At 46.2% G+C, this 21152-nt stretch overlaps 1 protein-coding gene and 1 long non-coding RNA gene across 3 annotated transcripts in view; one reads left to right on the forward strand and one right to left on the reverse strand.

Moving 5' to 3' along the window:
* ADAMTS5 (ADAM metallopeptidase with thrombospondin type 1 motif 5) overlaps positions 1-13707 on the reverse strand; it is a 45711-nt gene extending 32004 nt beyond the window's left edge. The window contains exons 1-2 of one of the 2 annotated variants that reach the window (XM_058731811.1): positions 13578-13707; positions 11389-13240 (exon numbers count right to left, since the gene is read on the reverse strand). In XM_058731811.1, coding sequence (XP_058587794.1) covers positions 11389-12492 — 1104 coding nt within the window. In that variant the 5' untranslated portion in view covers positions 12493-13240; positions 13578-13707. Of the gene's footprint in view, positions 1-11388; positions 13346-13577 lie in introns of those variants that run through there. The other variant, XM_058731810.1, reaches the window with a different exon arrangement.
* LOC131512743 (uncharacterized) lies at positions 12126-18958 on the forward strand. Its single transcript, XR_009262280.1, has 4 exons — positions 12126-12225; positions 14688-14760; positions 16111-16591; positions 18797-18958. It is a non-coding gene; the product is annotated as an uncharacterized LOC131512743 (long non-coding RNA).
* The last annotated feature ends 2194 nt before the right edge of the window (positions 18959-21152 follow it).

A 21152-nucleotide genomic window follows, 5' to 3' on the forward strand; every position in this document is an offset into this window, starting at 1 on the left:
TATTGTGTTTATAGAAGTGAGTGGGAGCATTTTTCTGGTGAGAAGTTGTATAGCTTTGAAAAGCTTCTCAAAGAAAAACATGATCATATCCCATTAAAATGATCATTATATATGATCGCTAAATATGATAGCTGAAAGAGACATCACAAGACCATTTTAAGTTATGAAGCATAAAGAGAAAATATAAGCCAGGATTTTGTACATGATCGATCTGTAATAAGCCTTCCCTTAAATGCTATTTGAGTATTAAGAGACATCAGAACTTCTTGTGTTTGACCACCGTCTTCAATGAAAATTAATGAACATTGTGTATTTCTACATCCCCAAATGCAAGATAGTATCCTAATGAGCCATAAATGAATTCCAGAAGAAAAAGGGTTTTTTTTAATTTTTTTTTAACGTTTATTTATTTTTTTGAGACAGAGAGAGACAGAGCATGAACAGGGGAGGAGCAGAGAGAGAGGGAGACACAGAATCCGAAACAGGCTCCAGGCTCTGAGCTGTCAGCACAGAGCCCGACACGGGGCTCGAACTCACGGACCGTGAGATCATGACCTGAGCCGAAGTCGGACACTTAACCGACCAAGCCACCCAGGCGCCCCGAAAAAGGGTTTTTTTAAATACCATTATAAAAGATGACTATTTACCGGCTGAGATAATAAGTGTTGTTTCCATCATAGCTATTATCTTTGCATCCCCAACTACAACAATGTCTGGCTCATTTGCTTAATTGAGGTGAACTGGGACATAGAGTCAGATGCAACGTAGACCTTGCACACCTTCAATACACGGTATGCTAGAAAGCTCTCAGCAGGTTCCAGGAAGTCAGGACGTTCCAGGAAGCACGACGTTTTTACTACATAGCCAACGTTACCCACTCCATGTCAGCATAGTCATCTAACTCTTCCCTATTTTGCTGCATACAAATCTAACCAAGGTAAAGAATATTTAAAATATATACCCTACGATCTTCTCTCTACATTTTCAGGTCCTTATTGTGTTCCATAGATTATGAGATCCCAGCTGTGATGCATTACATTGTAGCTTCAGACAGTGGAAATCTCGGCCAAGTAGCCTTGGTGAATCAAGTCCCCAAACCAGCAATAGCCTCCCCAAGTTTCCTGTGTATCCTCATATGTCATCCCGTGGGATCTCAAATTACAGCTGTTGAGAACAAATTAGTAGTTTTTAAAATTGAAACTGGAACACGCTTTTGCATAATAATCAGTCTTCGAGATAATAATATAGCACAATACATTTTCAATCCAGTTTTTCTCCAATCATCTCAGTCACGTTAAGACCAAAGACTCACTTGTCATTGCTAGACACGACAGGCTTTCCCTGCACACATTTTTTTTAAACCCAGAGTGACGTGTATCGTCACAATGTGGGGGTCGTTATCTTCAAATAACGAAATGCAGGAATTGTTGCCCCTTCTTACTCCGTATGTCGTTCAGCAGCTCAGACGAAGAGTCACATCAAATGGAAATGGCCCTCCTGCTTTGAACAAAGTTTAAACTGGATTCTTAATATCTCTCTGTGTGCTTGGGTCAATTGCTCATTAGAGGCTATCAACTCTCCTTGTTATCCGTGAATTGCATTAAATGCACTTGGCCCTTTGCCACAGAAATGTGTGCATGTGCCAAAATCATGAACAGAAGCAGTTGTTCTTTTTTTTTTTGTAAGCACAACTGATTACACCCCTTGATGACATGGCCATACTTTACATAATTTCGTAACTATAATTATGTAAACTGGCAACCTCTCCACTTCATTCACGCATTTCAAACCTTGGCAACCCAGATACAGTTTCATCCCCAAGATTTCGAATGAGAAGTCTGTATTTCGTTGTGATCCGATGTTCATGCCAACGTGTAAAAACTCAACTTGTGCATCAAATTACTGAGAATACAGCACATCACACCTATACCTATTTGTGGTAGAGATTTATGACATTTACAGGTGCACACTTTATTTGAAGTTAGTAGGATTTTTTTTAAATGTTATTTCAGATTAGGAGTAAGGAGACAAGGGGGCGATAGCATCTATCTGTCTATCTATCTATCTATCTATCTATCTCTATTATCCATCCATCCATCCCTCCACCTATCTGTCTTCTGGATCTGGAGGCAGGGGATATTAAAAAAATGGTGACTCATATATACTATCCACATAAAAGGTAATTAAGTGAAAACTGTTAATAAGAGTTTCTGCTTGGTCAGTGTAGATCTGAAGGTTCGTTATAGTTTTGTTATGTTAAAGATGGCCCTTTTCATGCAGGATCCAGATCTTATCACCATGGTGTAGATAGCACTGCAAAGGAAGATTAGTAAAATGTAAAAGTTGGAAAAGCATGCAGAAACTTAACAGGTGGCTTGTGGTGTAGGCCAGGAGATATGACTGGGACATTGGATCTAACTCAAAAATAGAGCTTAGATGGTCAACAAGATGGATGAAGACTTGACAAGGAAGTCATTGACATGGTGACCACTCACCAGATGTAGCCGTTTAGGGGATTATGAATGTGTCCGCATCTGTGATTCATCATGAAATTTAGAAGGACTAGTAGCACCCCAGACCTATTCTTGGGGATGGAGTCGGGGGGAGGGAGCCAGAAAAGTATGCTACCTGGAGAAGCAGATGCCCAGAAGATAGTACAAATCCCACTTTACCCACTGGTCCCAATGACCCCTTAGCAAATCCCAGTGGTCAGTAATGAAGCAAGAAGACATGAGAATGTGCAAAGAGGAATGAATAGCGGGAGCCATGGGATTTCTTGCCTTGACTGGGAGACTGTCTCTCATGCAGCATAAATGCACTGTGGGAAGGAGCCAAAAAGCAACACAAGGTAAGAAGAGCAGCCATCATGACACCTGCAGCAATGGCAGCCCCAATTAAGGGAGAGTTCGTCGTCCAATGGAATCCTGAGTTAAATACCAGCAACTTCTGTTTATATAAATATTACCATCTCATAAGGGCAAGCATGGAGCTCAAGAGAAGGGCACAGGATCTGAGGATTAATAAGCCTCAGATGCCTGTCTGACTTCCCAATTCCTATGAAAAGGGATTAAGATAGAAGAATTCATCTTGCATGGTACATATTTTAGTCTTAAGTACTATTCAAACATATACACCATAATGCAGATTTATCTGTGCATCCAATTCTTGAGGTGTCATGTGCCTTTCTGGCCACCTGTACAGCAATCCCCAATAGTAGAGGTCTTGATTTAGATCTCAAGAGAAACTGGGTTCATCGGGTCTGTTAGTCCGACCATTATGGTGACCCATGGTATACTATCTCTGTCCATGCTTCTGGACACAACTAGGTGATACAAATATACCGAGACCATGGATCCAGATGCATTGATTCCTAAAACAATTACGATGTGCCCACAATCTGCTGACGCTGTGCTCAGTGCTGACACTGTGATAAATAAATAAGATCTGATCTTGGCCTTAAGAAGCATCGCGATCTAGGGGCGCCTGGGTGGCGCAGTCGGTTAAGCGTCCGACTTCAGCCAGGTCACGATCTCGCGGTCTGTGAGTTCGAGCCCCGCGTCGGGCTCTGGGCCGATGGCTCGGAGCCTGGAGCCTGTTTCCGATTCTGTGTCTCCCTCTCTCTCTCTGCCCCTCCCCCGTTCATGCTCTGTCTCTCTGTCCCAAAAATAAATAAAAAACGTTGGAAAAAAAAAAAAAAATTTAAAAAAAGAAGCATCGCGATCTAGTGAGGAAAACAGATATGCCAAGAAGGAAGCAAATTGTGACATGCTATTACGACTGATTTTTGAGGGAATGTAGAATGAATCTGAATCAATCAAAGTGTCTCAAAGGAGGTGACTGATATTGAGGGATGAACAGAAGTCTGAAAGTCTTAGAGGAGGGGTATCCCAACCAGGAAAGATTGGTCAATACATCAGGGGATGGTAGAAGGCAGGCTCTGTTTGGAGGGAATGACAGGAAGCTTGTCATGACTGGAGAATGTAGGATTTGTCGGGTGAAAGGCAATCAGGGGAAGCTGGAAAGATGGTGTGGCCCAAGTTCCAAGATGGGACATTTCGTCTGCTAAAGGTAAAGTAAAAAGAAGGGAAAGACGGAAGCAGCAAGCTGGAGGTTAGAGGGAGGAAATGCTTGGGAGAGTCCTTTTGGAGAACAGGAATGGAAGCTGATTAGACACAGTCAATGCAAAGTAGATCACTATTTTTTTGAGGTTTTATTTATTTATTTTGAGAGAGAGAGAGAGAGAGAGAGAGAGCTCGCAAGCAGGGGAGGAGCAGAGAGAGAGAGAGGGAGGGAGAGAGAGAGAATCCCAGGCTCTGAGCTGTCAGCACAGAGTCCCACACGACCCGGGGCTGACCTGAGCCCAAATCAAGAGTCAGTTTTAACCAACTGAGCCACCCAGGCACCCTTAATGCAGATCACTTTTTAATTCTAACACTATTAGTCAGAGTCATTACATAAGTTGTTTAAATGCTTTGAGACAAAGTTCCCTCATCATTAACATAAGGAATTTGGACCAGGTGATCCCTAAGTCTTTCCAGCTATACCTGTGTTGATATTAAATGGAAACACTCCAATTTATAGGTGGAGAAATTAAAGCTCAGGGCAATAAATGTCCAAAGTTGCAAGCCTGAGACGGGTGAAGCCAAAATTTGAACCCGCATCTAAACACCCCAATTCCTAAACCACCTTCACCATGGTACTGGTAAGGCATCACACATATTTTTCTTGACAGTTCTGTTACCTTTTACATTTATAGCCTGTGCCCGGTCAAGCAAATTCTTTCCTACAACAAATAATGCAGCATGGTCTTTATCTCTATGGTGTGTTCAGTAAAACTCAGCAATTTAGAAGCATACTAAATGTATAAAAAAGCACTGAGAAAGATATTCCAGAAAAGAAGAAAATGGAAGGGCTGGATAAGAAACCTGGACTTCATTTACTTGTACTTCTCTCTCTCTCTCTCTCTCTCTCTCTCTCTCTCTGTCTCTCCTACCACATCTGATTGGTCACGTAAGTCACTGATCCCGCCTACCAAATGTCTCCTCCTCTTCCTTCCATTATGGCTTCCTGCCTGTACCATCATCTGAGGCTTCTAAATGGTCCCTCTGTCTCCTGTAACTGCCCTGCCTGTACGCAGCAGTTACCTTCCAGAGCCCAGATCTGATTAGCATGGCATTTAACCTGCAAGCCAGGCTTCCTGTCAGCCTCCACTGCACTGCCATGTCCCCTCTTGTCCACTATTTCCTGCATATCTTATCAACATTTTGGGGCCAAACCTTAGCCCAAGCACTCCTTCTGTTGGAAAGGGCTAATTAACTCACAGCCACCTCATTTTAAAATCTCTTGATTTGGTGCCTGCTTCTGTATTTCTAATGCCACTCTTTTCATTTTGATTATCTCAAGTCTCCTTTTGAAGGTTACTGATGGAGCCTGCAACGGCTCCCCCTGGATTGAGTCCAACTACTCCCGCTGGAAGGCTCATCCCAGAACATACTACTGGTCACGGCCGTTTTACATCCGTAGATTCCCATTTGATTTAATTAACAACTTAAAATCTTAAGTGTGGTGCTTTGGACTGACTTGTGTCTCCCCCAAAACCTCAAATTCGTATGCTGAAGCCTTAATCCCCAATGTGACTGTATTGGGAGGTAGGGCCAAAAAGAAGGTAATTAAGGTTAAATAAGATCATAAGGGTGGAGCCCTAATCCAATAGGATTAGTGTCCTTCAAACAAAAGACATTGAAATCTCCTCTCTCTCCTCTCCCCTCCAACCATCAATGCCGGACCCTGGAATAAAGGCCATGTGAGCATACATCGAAAACGTGGCAGGAAGAGATCTCTCACCAAAAACTGAATAGGTTGGAACCTGGATCCTGGACTTCCCAGGCTCCAGAACTGTGAGAAAATGTTTCTGTTGTTTAAGCCCCCCGATTGGTATATATTTTTTTATGGCAGCCTGAACAAACTAGATACACATGACACACAATTTCTTCTATAATCTAGTTGTCATCGTCTTCTCTAGACTAGACTCTATCAATCTCTGCCTTCATAGTGTGTGCTGTATCACTTCCAACCCCCCTTTGTCCCTGGGCCATTGCACATGACAGCGGGCAAGTTTGCAACGCCTACTTCCTCCTTATGGTCTGGTTAACTCAGACTTCTTCCAATTGAACTCAGCTGGGTTAGGCAACCTTCTAACGCATTTCCATGATATCTCATGGGCACATGTGTCATAAAAATCATCATGCTACATAGCAATTATCCATTTCCTTGTCTGTTTCCTGGGACAGATTCTTAGGAAAGGGGCCACGTTTTAAATTTCTGAATCCCTCTCTGTTTATTAGGAACATATTGATGGTCTGACTAAATTAGTCATACTATTTCATTTAGAGAGCATTAGACAGGACTAAGTTCTCTCTCTGCCACTTGTCAGTTATTACTCTTAGAAGACTATTTCTTTTCATTAATGTCTTCATCTGTCCAATTATGATGATATTTTGGTTGTATAACACAATGGTAGCATGATATCACATACACAATGACATTATGTTAAGATCTATGGGCAGAATTGATTATTCCTCCCTTCTCTTTTCACATACTTTGTTTATAACTTGGTCACAACATTTACCCAAGTTTTCCTTAATCAGAGTGATATATGTGTGCACCTGCTGCTTTTCCCTTGGTGATAAGCCCAGTTGGGCAGGGAACAGGTTTATTCCACATATGCTGCATTCAGCTGCATCAATGAGTACCTCACACATAGAAGGTATTCATATCCATGCGCCAAAAGTGAGAGAGAGAGAGAGAGAGACAGAGACAGAGACAGAGACAGAGAGACAGTAATTACATAAGTCCTGTGTGTTTTAGTATATTGTCTGTAACGAACCTTAGATTTTTTAGAATATTCTTCACTATATTTATTGGTTTATTTATCAATTGAGATATAATTGACTTATATTAGTTTTAGGTGTACAACATGGGGATTTGATATATGTATATGTTGTGAAATGATCACCACAATAAGTCTGGTTAATATCCATCACTATGCATAGTTACAATTTTTTTTTCTTGTGATGAGAACCTTTAGGTCTATTCTCTTAGCAATTTGCAACTCACATTTGTTTTTTCTTTTTAATGTTTATTTATTTTTGAGGGGGGAAGGGGCAGAGAGAGAGGGAGACAGAATCTGAAGCAGGCTCCAGGCTCCCAGCTGTTAGCACAGAGCCCAATGCAGGGCTTCAACTCACTAACTGTGAGATCATGAGCTGAGCCAAAGTCCGACGCTTAACCACCTGAGCCACCTGGGCATCCAACACATTTTTTAAAATGTCTATTTATTTATTTTTGAAAGGGGCATAGAGGGGGTGGGGGAGACAGAGAATCACAAGCAGGCTCCGTGCTGTTGATGCGGGGCTCGAACTCACGAACTATGAGCTCATGACCTGAGCTGAAATCAAGAGTCTAAGAGCTAACTGATTGAGCCATCCAGGCACCCCTACATTTGTTTTTAAAATGTCAACTACAGCTGCTTAATCTGCTCCCAGTCTTCCCATTTCTGAGTTATTTAGATGTTTATTGATCAAGATTGATCTATACAGGCTAGGAACCCTGGCTAAGAGTTCACTTTTGACTTTAAATGGGATTTGAACTCAGATGTGCAAGTGAATTAGTCAATCTAGTCAGCAAGCAAGCTGACTTCTTCCTCCTAGCTTCAGGTCACCCTTTAGGGGTCCCTATTGTCACAAGCTAACAAGGGGCTGGCTGCTGGAGGAGAAATGCTCTCTCATTTCTCAGCACTGCAGAGCAGAACATAAGGAGAGGTATTAGTTGAGAGACAATTGCCTATTAACTGGCAGAGTGATAACTAATGAAGGCGAGTGCACCTTGTGTATTGCACAGTCTGTAGCTGGTTCATTTTCAGTCGAATGCTTTCGATCCGTGTTAAGTTTGGGATGAGGGGGGTCTTAAACAATCTCCAATTTAATCATCCTGCAGGTAGGACATTTGTTCCTAAAGAAGAGTGTGTGGTCTCCTAAATGGGCTTAAGAGACTGTCTTTAAAGGACCTAGTTTAAAACAAAAGAGGAAACCAGGGACAAGGAAAGGATTCTGGAAAGCAAAACAAAATCCTGGGGAGATCAGATGTCTACTGTTTGATGGCAGAAGGGGTGCAAATTCCAGCATGAGCGCTATTCCAGGATGAAATGGTTCCTCTGCCAGAAAATTGACTGGTGCTAAGTTTCTCTAATTAGAGTGCCAGGTAAATGAATTACTAGCACCATTCTGCTGACTCCCAGACACAACGTTCAAGGTGGCCCGGGCCAGTAAACAGGGGTGGAAAACATATCCTCACACATTCACTTGGTGCCTGAAAAACAAGCAATTTAAGAGAAGACATCTGGACACAAAATTTGAACGGTTCTCAGAGCCCATCAAAACATGGATTTGATGGCTTGGCGTCTGGTTGCTAAGCAACGTACTTCTTACATTCAAAACAGAGTTGTAAAAGTAGGTTCCAGGTGCCAACTTCGGGTATTTCTCATTGAAAAAAAAAAAAAAGCCATGAACGTTTCTCTTAAGTCTTAGGGTACCTGCTTTCCACGGTGGAAGGGCTCAGATGATTTCTGCTCTCGTCCCCTTATTTCTCACCTTCTGAAGCATTAGGTGGAGTTTAACTTTACATTTCAAGGTACTCTTACTGGATGCTGCATAAGGGTCTTGTCATATTTTTCTCAGCCCCCCAGTGAACAGCATTCTTTGAAATTAAGTCTATATAGTCACAATACACAACTTTTTAAGTATTTGGTTCTTCTCAAGTTAGATGTATATACCAGAGGGCCAACCACAACCTAAGTGAGATTTGCTTTACCAAAAGTATGCTTCTGCTTGGCAGGGAGGCGACGGAGGGCCCATGTAAAATATTTTCCATGTGCAGACTCCTTTGGAAAATGTTATGTTATTACAATACTCATTAACATTAAGATAGACCCATTAATCTCTTGCTCCCTTGCCTTTATCTACTTAAAACGTACCGATAGGTTTCAGAGCTTGGAAAATAGGAATTGTTAACTCCCCAAATAAAACACAAATCCAGAAAAGCAATAGGCAGATCATTTAGAACCACTAACGGATTTCCCTTTTTTTTTTTTTTTTTTTTTTTCTGGGAAGCAATTAGGAAAATTATGGGGCAGGAGGAGGTAGGGAGTAATGGGGTCTTCTATGAATTTTTGTTTGTTTTAAAAATTATGGAACGTGCATTTGTATTCCAAAATGAAAGTGAACTATTAAAATGACCTACTCATTTGGAGTAGTGTGCCTACAAAAGTATTTTTTCCTCTGTCTCTAGAGAACTTCCTTCCATAAACTCTCTGAAGCCTTCTTCTTGGCAGCTTCTTGTGATGCAGCAGAGCAAGAAATCCAGACGTGGAAAATTGCTTACAAGAAAAAAAAAAAAAAAGTCTTGGAAACCAAATAAAAAAGGACTAGTTTTACAGGAGAAGTTCACTCCATACAGGAGGCTACAAAACGAATGTTCTTCCATTTCAAAGATTAATGTAGCGCAGAGAAATTACAGGATGGTTTTTAGATCACTTAATGAGAAGGAAGATTTTCCATCGTGCGTAGCCTCATGTCCTGCCAGGTTCTTCCTAAACTGTTGCCCTCTGGCATCTTTGTTTACCTGTGGTTTGCATTTATGTCCCCCCCATGGACCACAAGTGTTTCTCCATTCCAAATTTATCGACACTTTTCCTTCATACCAGGGGTGCCTTGGTAAAAACAGAGAATTAGGTGGTGGAGCCCTATGATTCTAAAGCCTCCAAGCCATCATGGCATCTTCTATCCTAGCTCTGGGCACTCCATTTCATACCATGCGTTTGCATGATGTTTCAAACTTTCAAATCCTTCAGCTACCCTGGGTGGATCCCAAATACTTAAAGAATGAGCTTTGAAAGGCAATTCTTACCAGGCAGCCGAGAGGCATGACTTAAAACTGCCAATCAGAGCACAGTCATGAAGCAGGCTCAGAGCTCTGAGGAAGCCAGGCTCAAAACCAGCCCAGGCTCCGTGTCTGAATGTCACATTTAGGTGGGGACTGAATGATTGAGCAAATAGATACTGTGTTCTTCCCAGAACCTCCGGGCCTATAGAGATCAGTTTCTTTCCTTCCCTTTAACCATCTTCCTTAAAAGAGGGAAATCCTGGGAAAGCATTCCTTCCTCGTGTCTTGACTCTTTGCCCAGGTCTTTCCACACTGGGGCTTCAGAAACACGTTCATCCAAAACCCAAACATGCAAGCTGGATGTGACCCTTCGCTGACAGCTCCGGAGGGACAGGCAGTGCCTGACTGGAGGACTAGGCAAAGGAGGCACTAAGGATCCTGACAAGACAGGGTTATCCTCCTTGCCCTCCCGAATCCCTTCCTTACCAGAAACAAAAATTCACCAAGGTGGACACGTAAGAACTTCGTTAAAAAGCCAAACTAGAAAAAGAGTCTTTCCTTTGAAAAGTCTTTCCTCGGCTTATGCCACAGGAGTGGTTCCAGTAAGGAAGTATGGACACTGACAATGAGAGGTCATGGATAGAGTGGCTACAAGGGATGAACCAACAAGCCCCTCCCATGAGGTTGCACCAAGTTGTATATTTAGGCTCCCTGAGAGGTGGAAGATCCCCCTTCCCCCACCCCCACAAAAGCAGAAGAGGGAGGAGGAGAAAGAGGAGGAAGATGAAAAGGAGGAGGAGGAGGAGGAAGAAATGAAAGAAAGAAAGAAAGAAAGAAAGAAAGAAAGAAAGAAAGAAAGAAAGACCACCCATTCCAAAGATAAATTTGCTTTTGAGGTGCCCGGGTGCCTCAATCAGTTAAGCATCCCAGTTCAGTGCAGGTCATGATCTCCTGGTCCATGAGTTCAAATCCCGCATCGGGCTCTGTGCTGACAGCTCAGAGCCTGGAGCCTGCTTCAGATTCTGTGTCTCCCACTCTCTCTGCCTCTGCCCTCCTCACGCTCTCTCTCTCTCTCAAAAACAAACATTAAAAAAAAAAAAAAAGATAGATTTGCTTTTCTCCTTCTCCCACTTAGCTCTGTACGTTTTCTCAACGATTCTAGTCCCTTCTTATCCTATTTATGCCTCTAGGACACCATATCTCAGACTAGAGACAGCCAGCCTGATTGATCGTCTACGCAGGTCTAGCCATTCAAGGCAGGGAATGCTTCTGGGGACACCCAGACCACGCGAGCAGGGCTGCAGGCTAGCTGGGTTATCCTGCAAGGAGCACTCCGGCAAATCCGCAGCGGCAGGCGGCGTGTGGGAGAAGCCAGGCGGTCAGCAAGGCTGAACCTCTGACCCACCTCCTTCCACGGGCGCTCGGACCACCCACGAAGGTTGGACTCACCTCCCGCGTGAACAGAATGGCCGCGTCGTGATGCTCCTCGTGGTCATCCTCCAGCTGGTTGTGCTGATGCTGCCACTTGCAAAAGTTCTTGAGCGTGGTGGCCGCGTTCTTGCTCACCTCCAGGCTCTTGTCCTTGTCACCCAGCACCACCACCTTCACCACGGCCAGGCGGATGTGGTTCTCGATGCTGGCGTGGCTGTACAGCCTGTTGGCGATGGAGGCCAGGGTCAGCAGGTAGTGCTGCAGGCCCTGGCCGTACATCCGCGCCATGGACGCGTCAGCCACCAGGAGAAGCTCCACCTGGCGGGCCCGGGAGATGGAGCGGCGCCGCCGCCGCCACCACGTCTGGGGTCCCTGGGTCCCCTCGGAGGAGGGAACCGTCTGGTCCGGGAACTGCGGGGCCAGCTCCCAGCGTGGGTCTGGACTGCCGTGCGCCGGGGGGCGCTCGCGAGGCCCTGGCGGGGACGCGGGAGTCTCGCAGCTAGCGCGCGGCGGCACGGCCTCAAAGCTGAAGCCCTCGCGGGTGTAGACGTGCAGGATCCGCGAGGACCCATCTCCGTACACTCGCCCGGCCTCTGCCTCGGCCCGGGGCCCGCGCAGCAGCGGCTTCAGGGTGTAGCGCGCGTGCTTCACCGCGAAGAAGCCGTCGAGCCCGCCGCAGAGGTCAAAGACAGCCAGGGAGCGGGGGCTGCCGTCCACGGTGCCGCGGTGGAAGCAGTGGTCCCGGTGGCGCCGGCTGGCACCCGGACCGCTTCCCGCGGGCGCAAAGCCAGCGGCGCCCACCGAGCCATCGCGCTCCAGGTCCAGGAGGAACCTCCGGCCGCCCGCGTAGACGAGGTAGCCCACCTTGCCGCCGCCGGCGTAGATCTGGTCGATGTTGTGCACCAGCCCGCCGCTCCTGCGCTGCGGCGCCAGGGGGTGCGTGTGGCCCGGAGGCTCGGCCCGCTCCTGCGCCTCCTCCCCCTGCCGCCCGCGGGGCTGGGCGGACGCTGCGGCAGCCCGAGGCTGCCCGGCTGTATCCTGGGCAGGTGCCGCGGCGGGGCCGGCCGCGACCGGGGGCAGGCGGAGCGCGCACAGCAGCAGGGACGCCCACCCGAGCAGCATAGTGCGCCGCCCGCGGGGAGGGGCCGCGCGACGGGGACTTGATGGGTATCTGTTATTCGGCGTGGAAGTGACCGGGGCGGGAGGTGGGGGGCTCAACACACACTTGCTTGCAAGGCTGAGTCAAGTGTCGGAGGGAGGAGGGCCTGGCGGCAGCGCCAGCCGGTCCCGGCCTCGGTGCCAGCGTGCGAACTTTTCTTTGTTGCTTTGGAAAATGTTTGGATGCGTGCTCCGGAAAAAAAAAAGGGGGGGGGGAATAAAAAGGAAAAAAAAGGGGGGGGGGACGCCGGGTTGTGGAGGTTCCGCAAATACAAGGAAAGGGGGGGGTAATAACCCAAATCGAACCCCCAGTGCAGCCACTAACGGTGCACGACAAAAAGTACGGATGGTGTCGCGCACCAGGCTGGCAACTGGTGCGCGCGGCCTCCCGCCCCCTCGCTGCTCTGGACCCGCCGGCAGCGGGGGTTCCAAGCTCCGGAGCCCAGTCCTTTTCTTATTCTGTGGGTGTCCTTGACTCTACTAGAACCAGGAGGAAAGGAAGAAAGAGAGGGAGAAAAGCCATAAAAATTGAAACAAAAAATGCCAGGCGCGGCCTGCGGGCAGCCAGCGAAGCGGCGCGTCCGTGTCCCTTCGGATGCAGTGTCGTCCTGCCCGCCGTCATCCCCAGTCGGCCGCTGCGAGCGCGGAGAGCAGCGCGAGCGCTGTGAAGATGCGAGGAGGTGGAACAATGAATTTATAGCGGCATGCCATCCTGCAATGGCAATTTCAACAATTCGTCACTGCAAGCTGCCTCTTAAAGGGAGAGCTTCCCCCACCCCTCCCACCCTTCCCGGTCCGCGCCTAATCAGATGGGGGAGGGCGGGCGAGGGGGGGGGGGATTTGGGGGGTGATCGAGGAAAGGAAGACCGAGAGGGACCCGGCGAGGTGGAAGGAGGAACGAGGGAGGGAGCAAGGGCGAGAGGGGAAAAAAAAAAAAAAAAAGTATTGGGGTAAGAAAAACAGATTTCCTTGGCCTCATTTAAAGCCACAGTGGCTCCGGGTTTGTCTGATATTTCACAACCAATCGGGGTTGGCTAACCCCGGCTTACCTCATCTCCTGAAAGGGGTGTTTTGAAAGTTACTGAGACAGTGCAAGTCTCTCCCTGCCTCCTTCTCTCCTGCTCCTTGTCCCTGGGTAGCAAGTTCCTGCCGCAAGTTTTTTTGCTCGGTGCACGCCCGTGCGCTCCCGCCTCGAAGACCTTGCCGCTCCGTCCGCCCGCCCGGGGCTTTCGGCTGCCCGTGCGGCCTCTCGCCCCGCGCCCTCCTCGCCGGCCCGCCGCCCCCCCCTCCCCCCGGTCCCGGGGTGCCTCCCCTCCCCAGGTCCCCGGCCTCTTCGCTGCGGGACGCTCGTCGGGCTCGGGCTCCGGGTGACTAAGTTCTCCCAGCCACCGGCAGAGGGGCCGGGCGGCCGGAGAGCCGCAGGCGCTTCCTGGCGCGTCGCTGCGCCCCGAGTCCTGCGGTGTCCGCGGCGGGGTCGCTCGCCGTCTGGGAACTCCGCGCCTTTGTGTGCGAGCCCGGGGCTCACCCCCCCCCACCCCCACCCCCCCCCCCGCCTTTCTCCGCGCGCCGATCCTCGGCGCCCGCAATCTGTCACTTCATCCCGGGCGACTGGAACTTCCTTCGCTCTGCTCTAAGAAGGCAGGGTGAGAAAGAGTTAACTGTGGTAGAGAATTGAGCTTTTTTTTTTTTTTTTTAAATAAGATTAAAAAAAATATATGTGCCCATACTTTCTCTTCTTCCTCCTGCTTAAATGAAAATCAGATACCCGTTATTTGTATTTATGTGTCCTAAAACAACCGCTCATCGCTCCAGGCCCTGACCTACTATCCTTCTCAGAAATTCCTGTTAGGAGAAAAAAAAAAGAAGACTGGAGAAGAGGGGAGAGGGGGGTGCAGGTCGGTGCTTATTGGTAGGTGAGTGGCATAGTCATTGTGACTAGGTTTCTCCTAGTTTCTTTGTTTCCTGTCATTATGGACCCTAATAGAAACGGAAAGAACATCCCAGGGCGTTGTGACCACTATCTGGTAATGGGTAGAAGATCTCCTAGAACAGGAGCACCTCCCACTTCCCTTCATTCTTCAGGCTAATTAATGAATCCGTGGGTAAAATGAATTCTGTACAATTAGCACTTTTCTGCCTTTCTTAGCTTTCACTTACAGAGATGCGCCGGATAGTGGGCCTTCCTCAAGGGACCCTGAGCTACAGGTGGTTTCCCCAGATCCTTGCTAAGAGGTGTGGTCGCTTTTTCAGGGAGTGGTTGGAGGTCCTCAGAGTGGCGGGGAACCCCGTGTGGGAAGCTCAGAATTGCCCAGCAATGGTGCCCAGTGCCCAGTGCGTTGAGGACCCTCTGGAGTCCGTCATGGGGGAGGCGGGGTGATGCATATCCTGAGCATTAGCTCATGTGTATAAATGAAATGATCGCTTGGGGCCCCTGGACCACCCAACAGCCCCTAGTGGATTCTGAAATACCTCCAGACTTGGCAGGAAATTGCTGTTGCTTAAGGCCCGTCATCCCCTTTTTATTCCACACCCCCTGGGTCTCTCAGGGGTCAGTTGCCCAAGGCCAATTCTACCAGTTGAATAGTTGGAGGGACCAGAGGTGTTCAGGATCAGGATAGATGGAAGCTGTCTTCTCTGTCCCTCCTCAAAACCTTGTGGTCCTTCGGTCTTAATAGAGAGCAAACTTTTTTTTTTTTTTTTCTTCCAGTTTCACTGAAAAGTGAACACCAATACTCGGCACTCAACACCATCTCTAAAACAACTTTGATTTACTAATGTTAACCATTTCATCATTGTTACTCCCAGAGGATCATTTTGCGAGATAAGCATTTTAGATGACAGTGGCTTGAACTTGTGAATTACAATTATTTGCCTTCACAGGCAGGAAATGTCTTATTTAGCACTTATGGGACTGCCAGCCGAATTTTCCTCTTAGTGAAAGTTTTGCTCCTCTTTCAAAAACACGGTATTTCTCATGTGAATCATGCCTCTGAACTTTATGCCTTTAAGCTTAATTACAAATTAAGCAAATAATGACATTTGTCCTCAGAGTATTCAAATGTTTAGAAGTATGTTGAAGAACAGGACAGGGCAGAGAAGGCTCCAAACAGGAGTATCAAGCACTCAATATTTATTAGAACCACACAGTCACAAAGAAAGGCACTGTAACGACAGCTTATAAATAGGATGAGTGGATTCTTACATAGTCAGGCAATTTCTACTTGGGGGTGATTTTAACTTTTCTGTGAAAGTAACTTGGATACTTTAGGAAGTTCGTTTGGTAATGCTTTTCACATATTACCCTCGTGGATTAGGATGAAGTGCTAAGTTCCAGAACAATGAATGTCTTGTCAGTCCAAGGAAGTCATTTGTCCCGGATGAAAGTAGTCCAAGTTGTTATTTTCCTTTTACGGTAGGAGGCTAAAATATATTAGCAGTCGTGCGTAGGTGGGCTAACTGCTACTTCAGTCTTTGATTATTCCAAAAATACCGTGGTATTTGTGCATTTTTAACCAGAACTTTTCGCCGCGTTGATGGAGGACGTGATCACACCTGATAACGTAATTTTACATTTCCCAAAAGGAGGGGAGACTTTCTCTGCCAGCCAGTGGGAAGTTACAGTTGACATTTATCCTGGTGATCACCTAAGGCCGCTTCCTCCGGGAACCAAAGAGGAGCTGAGAGCAGAGACCAAAGCGATTGCCTGCGGTTAACAAGTCCACCGGTGGTCAGCCCTCCTGAATCCTGAAAACTTGACTCCTTCAGTCGGTGCTCAGTCGACAGCACCCCTTAAAATCTATCCAGTTCCGCAAATGTCTGTCGAGGGCTGGCTACCAAGTGCTGTGTGAAGTTCTCCGGAGACACGTAAGCATGAATAAGCCATGATTGACGTTCAGAGAGGCTCACGGTTCAGAGAGGGGCCAATTGTACCAAGAGCTGCTTGGACTACGGGCTGGAAAATGCAAATATGGCGGGAGAAAGGCAAGAGAGTAACTAACCCCTGCAGGTGCTCCGAGCTATGTATTTCCAGGACAGCTTCACTCCATAGGACTTGTGTATCCTTGTAAGTAGTATTTTCTCACATTTCCATTTGCCAAAGTGTCATTTCCTCCCCTCCCCCATCTATGATTTTAATGGTAAGGGTGAGGAAATAAGTAACAATAAAATACTCCCCCTCTAGCCAAACACCTGCTCCTCACCTCCCGTGCAGGAGAATCACAGCCTCTCAACTCTGCGCAATAATTTTCCTTTCCCACACCCAGATTCCCTACCCCAGGCCTTACTGTATTTCGAGCTTCCTTAGTATCGTCTCCCTTTGGGGCCTGATGGTGGATGCGAGGAAGACAGCCTCTCCGTGGCTACTTAAGGCCCTTTATGAATGCCTTGAAGACTCTGGGCCAGCCCTTTCCTTGGGGGGCCACTCAGCTTTTCAAGTTCTAGTTCTCAGAAGACATGCTTCATAACCAGAGGTTATTTTTAGTCCCTTCGTGTTGTGCGATTAGGCAGTATGTGTCCTTTGGTGATGGCCTATTTCTCTTACCGTAATGCCTCCAGGTTCATCCGTGTTGTCACCTATAAAACAGTCAAACTCCTGGAATCAGAGAGTAGAGTGATGGTTGCCAGGGCCCAGGGAGAGGGGGAAATGGGGAGTACAGATTCAGTTCTGCTAGACAAATTCTAGAGATCTTCTGGACCACGTCGTGCCTACAGTTAACGATACTGTATCGTGCACTTAAAAATGTATTGAGGGTACATTCCGTGTTAAATGTTCTTACCACAAAGCAAAACAAAGCTAAAGATGACGCCGTAGGAATGTGGGAAGGAGTATATTTACTATACTAGCTTTGATACGAATCCTAAATGTTTAGAAGATGAAGCTATACCCGAACGGTCCTCTCCTTTTCCAGCCCTTTAACTCCGTCTCCAAATCCTCTTATATCTCAGGATGGTCTAACATGCATCTGGACCGGCCGATACACGTGCACAATCTCCCACACATTGAGCACACAAGGCACGTCAGCATGCCTGTGCGCCCACACACACGCTCACCCCTAACTCAGTGTCCCCTCTGTGCCGCACTGGCCTGTGCAGAGCAAGTTCTGATCTGATTAGTTACACCAATTTCTCGTTGCCCCTCGCAAAGAAATCTTTCTTGCGTAGTAGAGATTTTTTTCCAGCGAAGTTTGCTGCAATCCTGGTAAAGCTATTGTCTCCGCTATGTGCCTAGGACATATTACAGAACATTCTATCTGTTGTGATGGATAACATACACTTCAGAATCAGTTTGCTGAAAATAAAAAATAAGTTTTTGGAAAAAATAGATTTTCCTTTTTCTTATTCACAGAAATTGTAAACTATAAAAAGTCTTCGAGTGAATAATGTACACGTGTATTATTTAAGACATACAGGTGCTATCTGTAAAGTAAAACCAACAAGTCAGTTTTTATGTTGACCAGCTGGGAAATGTTGTTTTAGCTTTTCTTACACAATTATGCGCATATTACTTGCTTTTATGAGTTACTCCAGTTCTCTTTTTTTTTTTTTTTTTTTTTTTTTGCCCCTTTATTTTCCGGAAATCATCTTGAAATCAAACCTTACTGGAAACACATGGAAAATCAGGAATTTCCAGCCTACAGTAATTTGAAACATTTGAGGTCTTTATTTTTCCCTTCATGGAGGCAAATTGAAGAAAAAATTTCAAATTCCTTAATGAGTAGTAATTGTAGTAGGTAGGAGTTGTTGTTCTATAGCAACAATTAATTGTTTTGTTTTGTTTTGTTTTTTAATTCAGGTTACATGGTAACAACACCTTGCTCAAGCTCCAGAATATTACAGTCTTCTTTGAAAGGATTCGATCTCTCCATGTTAAATGTATTTACCTTATTCTGGTCAGTAAAGTAAGAAGAGGAAATTAGTCTAAACAAAGTTGATAGACACCAATTGGTTACTGTTTCACTCTCCACTGGGCAGGAAGGAAATGGACAAGGTGACTGTGGAGTCAACAAGCTTTCCTCCCGCTCACCATGCTGAGGTCACTGCAAGTTGCTTAGATGATTTAAGAAAGACACTCAGTATCCTTTTTTTCATGGCTGTCCATAGGCTAATACATATCTCTCTAACACACATCTTTCCCAGTCGGGTACTAATAGATGGAAAAGCAGATGATCCTACACGCAGATAGGTGTTCAGATGAAGGCACTGAAGTTTTTAGTTACTTTCTTTTACTTAGGAGGTGATGCTCATCCTATACCTCTCTCTTTGTCTCCAGAATCATTTTGGCAACATGAAATGAGACTGCCTGAATGACGATTTGATTCTACATCGCAGGAAGAACCCTTCCTGTCAATCACCATCAACTCAACTGAGCCTCCCAAAGTGGCTGAAACACTGGAGTCCCAGCAAGATTGCTACATCTGGGGGGGTGGGGGTGGGGGGGGTGGGGAGGACGGTTGGGTAGCTCAGTTGGTTAATTTTGGCTCTGGTCATGATCTCTTGCTTGTGAGTTCAAGCCCCGCATGGGATTCTCTCTCTCTCTCTCTCCCTGTCTCTCTCTCTCTCTTTGCCCCTCCCCTGAGCATGTTCTCTCTGTCTCTCTAAATAAAGAAATACATATAAAAATAAAAGATTGCTACCTCTGATCACTGAAAATAGGAGCAGATGAGCCTCAGGCAGCAGAAGAGACAGGAAAGTAGAGACCGATTGATTAATCTAGTTCAGGGATCTGTTCCTTGACCACATTTTCCTGCATTCTTCCCAAAAGCTAGACTCCTGCTTTTGTTTTTCTCCTTTCAGGATCTTCTTCCGACCCATCTATACCCTTTCCAGTCTAGGTAAGTGATGAAACCATGATTCCCTTTGTCCTTCAGGAATGGGGAACATCAAATTTTTAGAGACCAGATCTGGGTAGGAAAGGATAAAGTTGCCACTCAGTAAGACTCAAACCTGTGTTTTAAATCATCCTGTCAAGGGGAGTCCTCACCAGATCTGCCCACAAAGGTTATCACATCCTTGACGGCCCATGTCAGCTGAAGCCCAGATGATTTAGGGGACTCTGTTGAGTGATACCTGAAAGGTTTCTTTTTGACTCATTACTTTAGAATTATTTACCAGTCGTTGGATGTGAATTACTGAACACACATTGACATGTGATTGTGTAATCTCTAGCCTGGTTCTCTGCATCTCGGATCTTCATTTATTTCTGCCACTGCGTCGATCAAGTTGTCATCATTTCATTACACCTGGTAGTGTATGAGGTGGCGTTCTTTGAGGAAAGTTGTTTGAGGAAAACGGTGCATATTAAAACTGAAAAGACTGGAGGCACTTTCAGAGGGAAACTGTCAGTCGGGTATGGCACAGAGAAAGCCTCTCGGGTGTATTCCACAGATAAACTCTATGGAACCTGCAGAAAATTTAAAAATGACTTAAAAAAATCGCTGATGGAGGGTTAAACAGCAGACAGATCCCGTGGCCTCTCTGTTAGCTCCCAGCCAAACAGATTACCTTCCAAGAAATGCACAACAATGTCTTGAGACTATGAGGTATCTTGGAGTTTTATTTTTCCTTCGCCACATTTGATTGTAAACCTTGTTTTGCCTTTGATCACTGACAAGTCTCAAGGCTGCGTCCCTCCTACACAAGTCAATTTTGGCATGCTGAATGTAGTTCAGTGTCTCAGAATTATTCTTGTCTTTCCCTCTTCCTTCCACACTCTTTCCCTTTTCCCTGCCCTCCCTCCCTTCTCTTTCTTTTTATTTTTTTGATGTTTATTTATTTTGAGAGCAAGAGATCGGGGAAGGGAAAGAGAGAGAGGGTGAGGGAGAGACAATCCCAACCAGGCTCCTTGTTGTCAGTGCAGAGCCCGATATGGGGCTCTAACCCTCAAACCATGAGATCATGACCTGAGCCGAAATCAAGAGTCAGATGCTTAACCCACTGAGCCACCCAGGTGCCCCCTCCCTCTCTTTCTTTATGTCCCGCTTCTCCACTGGAATGCATGCTCCATGAAAACACCAACCTTGCTTGTCCTTGTCAATGGTGTAACTCCGGTTTCTAGCCAGGAACAGGCACCTGGAGGCATGAGTAGACGTGTGCGCTCTACAAAATATGTATGCCTAATTATTTTTTAAAGTCTGTTTGCACGTGTTCACTGAAATTCGTCTGGCACCCTTCTTAACCATCTTCTCTCTAATAATAAAGCCCTGTCTTTTCTGAGAAACCCATGGCACGTGTTTGAATGATGATGATCTTCTTCCTGCCCCCTTCCCACAAGCCTGGGCACTGGATACCCAACCTGGCAGCTCAGAGCACCCACACACATGGCCATGGTGGTTTGTTCCAGAAAGAGCTCTGCCCATTGGAGTCCCATGGGGGACATCTGCCCTAGTCATCAGCCAAATGTACTCTTTCTCCATGATCAGAAGATACAAGGACCAGGCACGAAAAAGAGAAATCTAATTGCTATCATAAACGCCCATAAATTCTCCATGGTTTCACACAACTGAAGTTTACTCTAACCGTTGTAATCAACACCTTCAAATCCCCATTGCTTTTGCACAATCACATTACAGTCCCTACTCATATCCTATTTCATTGTGGGTCGATGGCAGGTGGAGTTCTGCTCCGTG

The sequence above is a fragment of the Neofelis nebulosa genome, chromosome 5 (assembly GCF_028018385.1).
Source record: "Neofelis nebulosa isolate mNeoNeb1 chromosome 5, mNeoNeb1.pri, whole genome shotgun sequence".
Taxonomy (NCBI): Eukaryota; Metazoa; Chordata; class Mammalia; order Carnivora; family Felidae; genus Neofelis; species Neofelis nebulosa.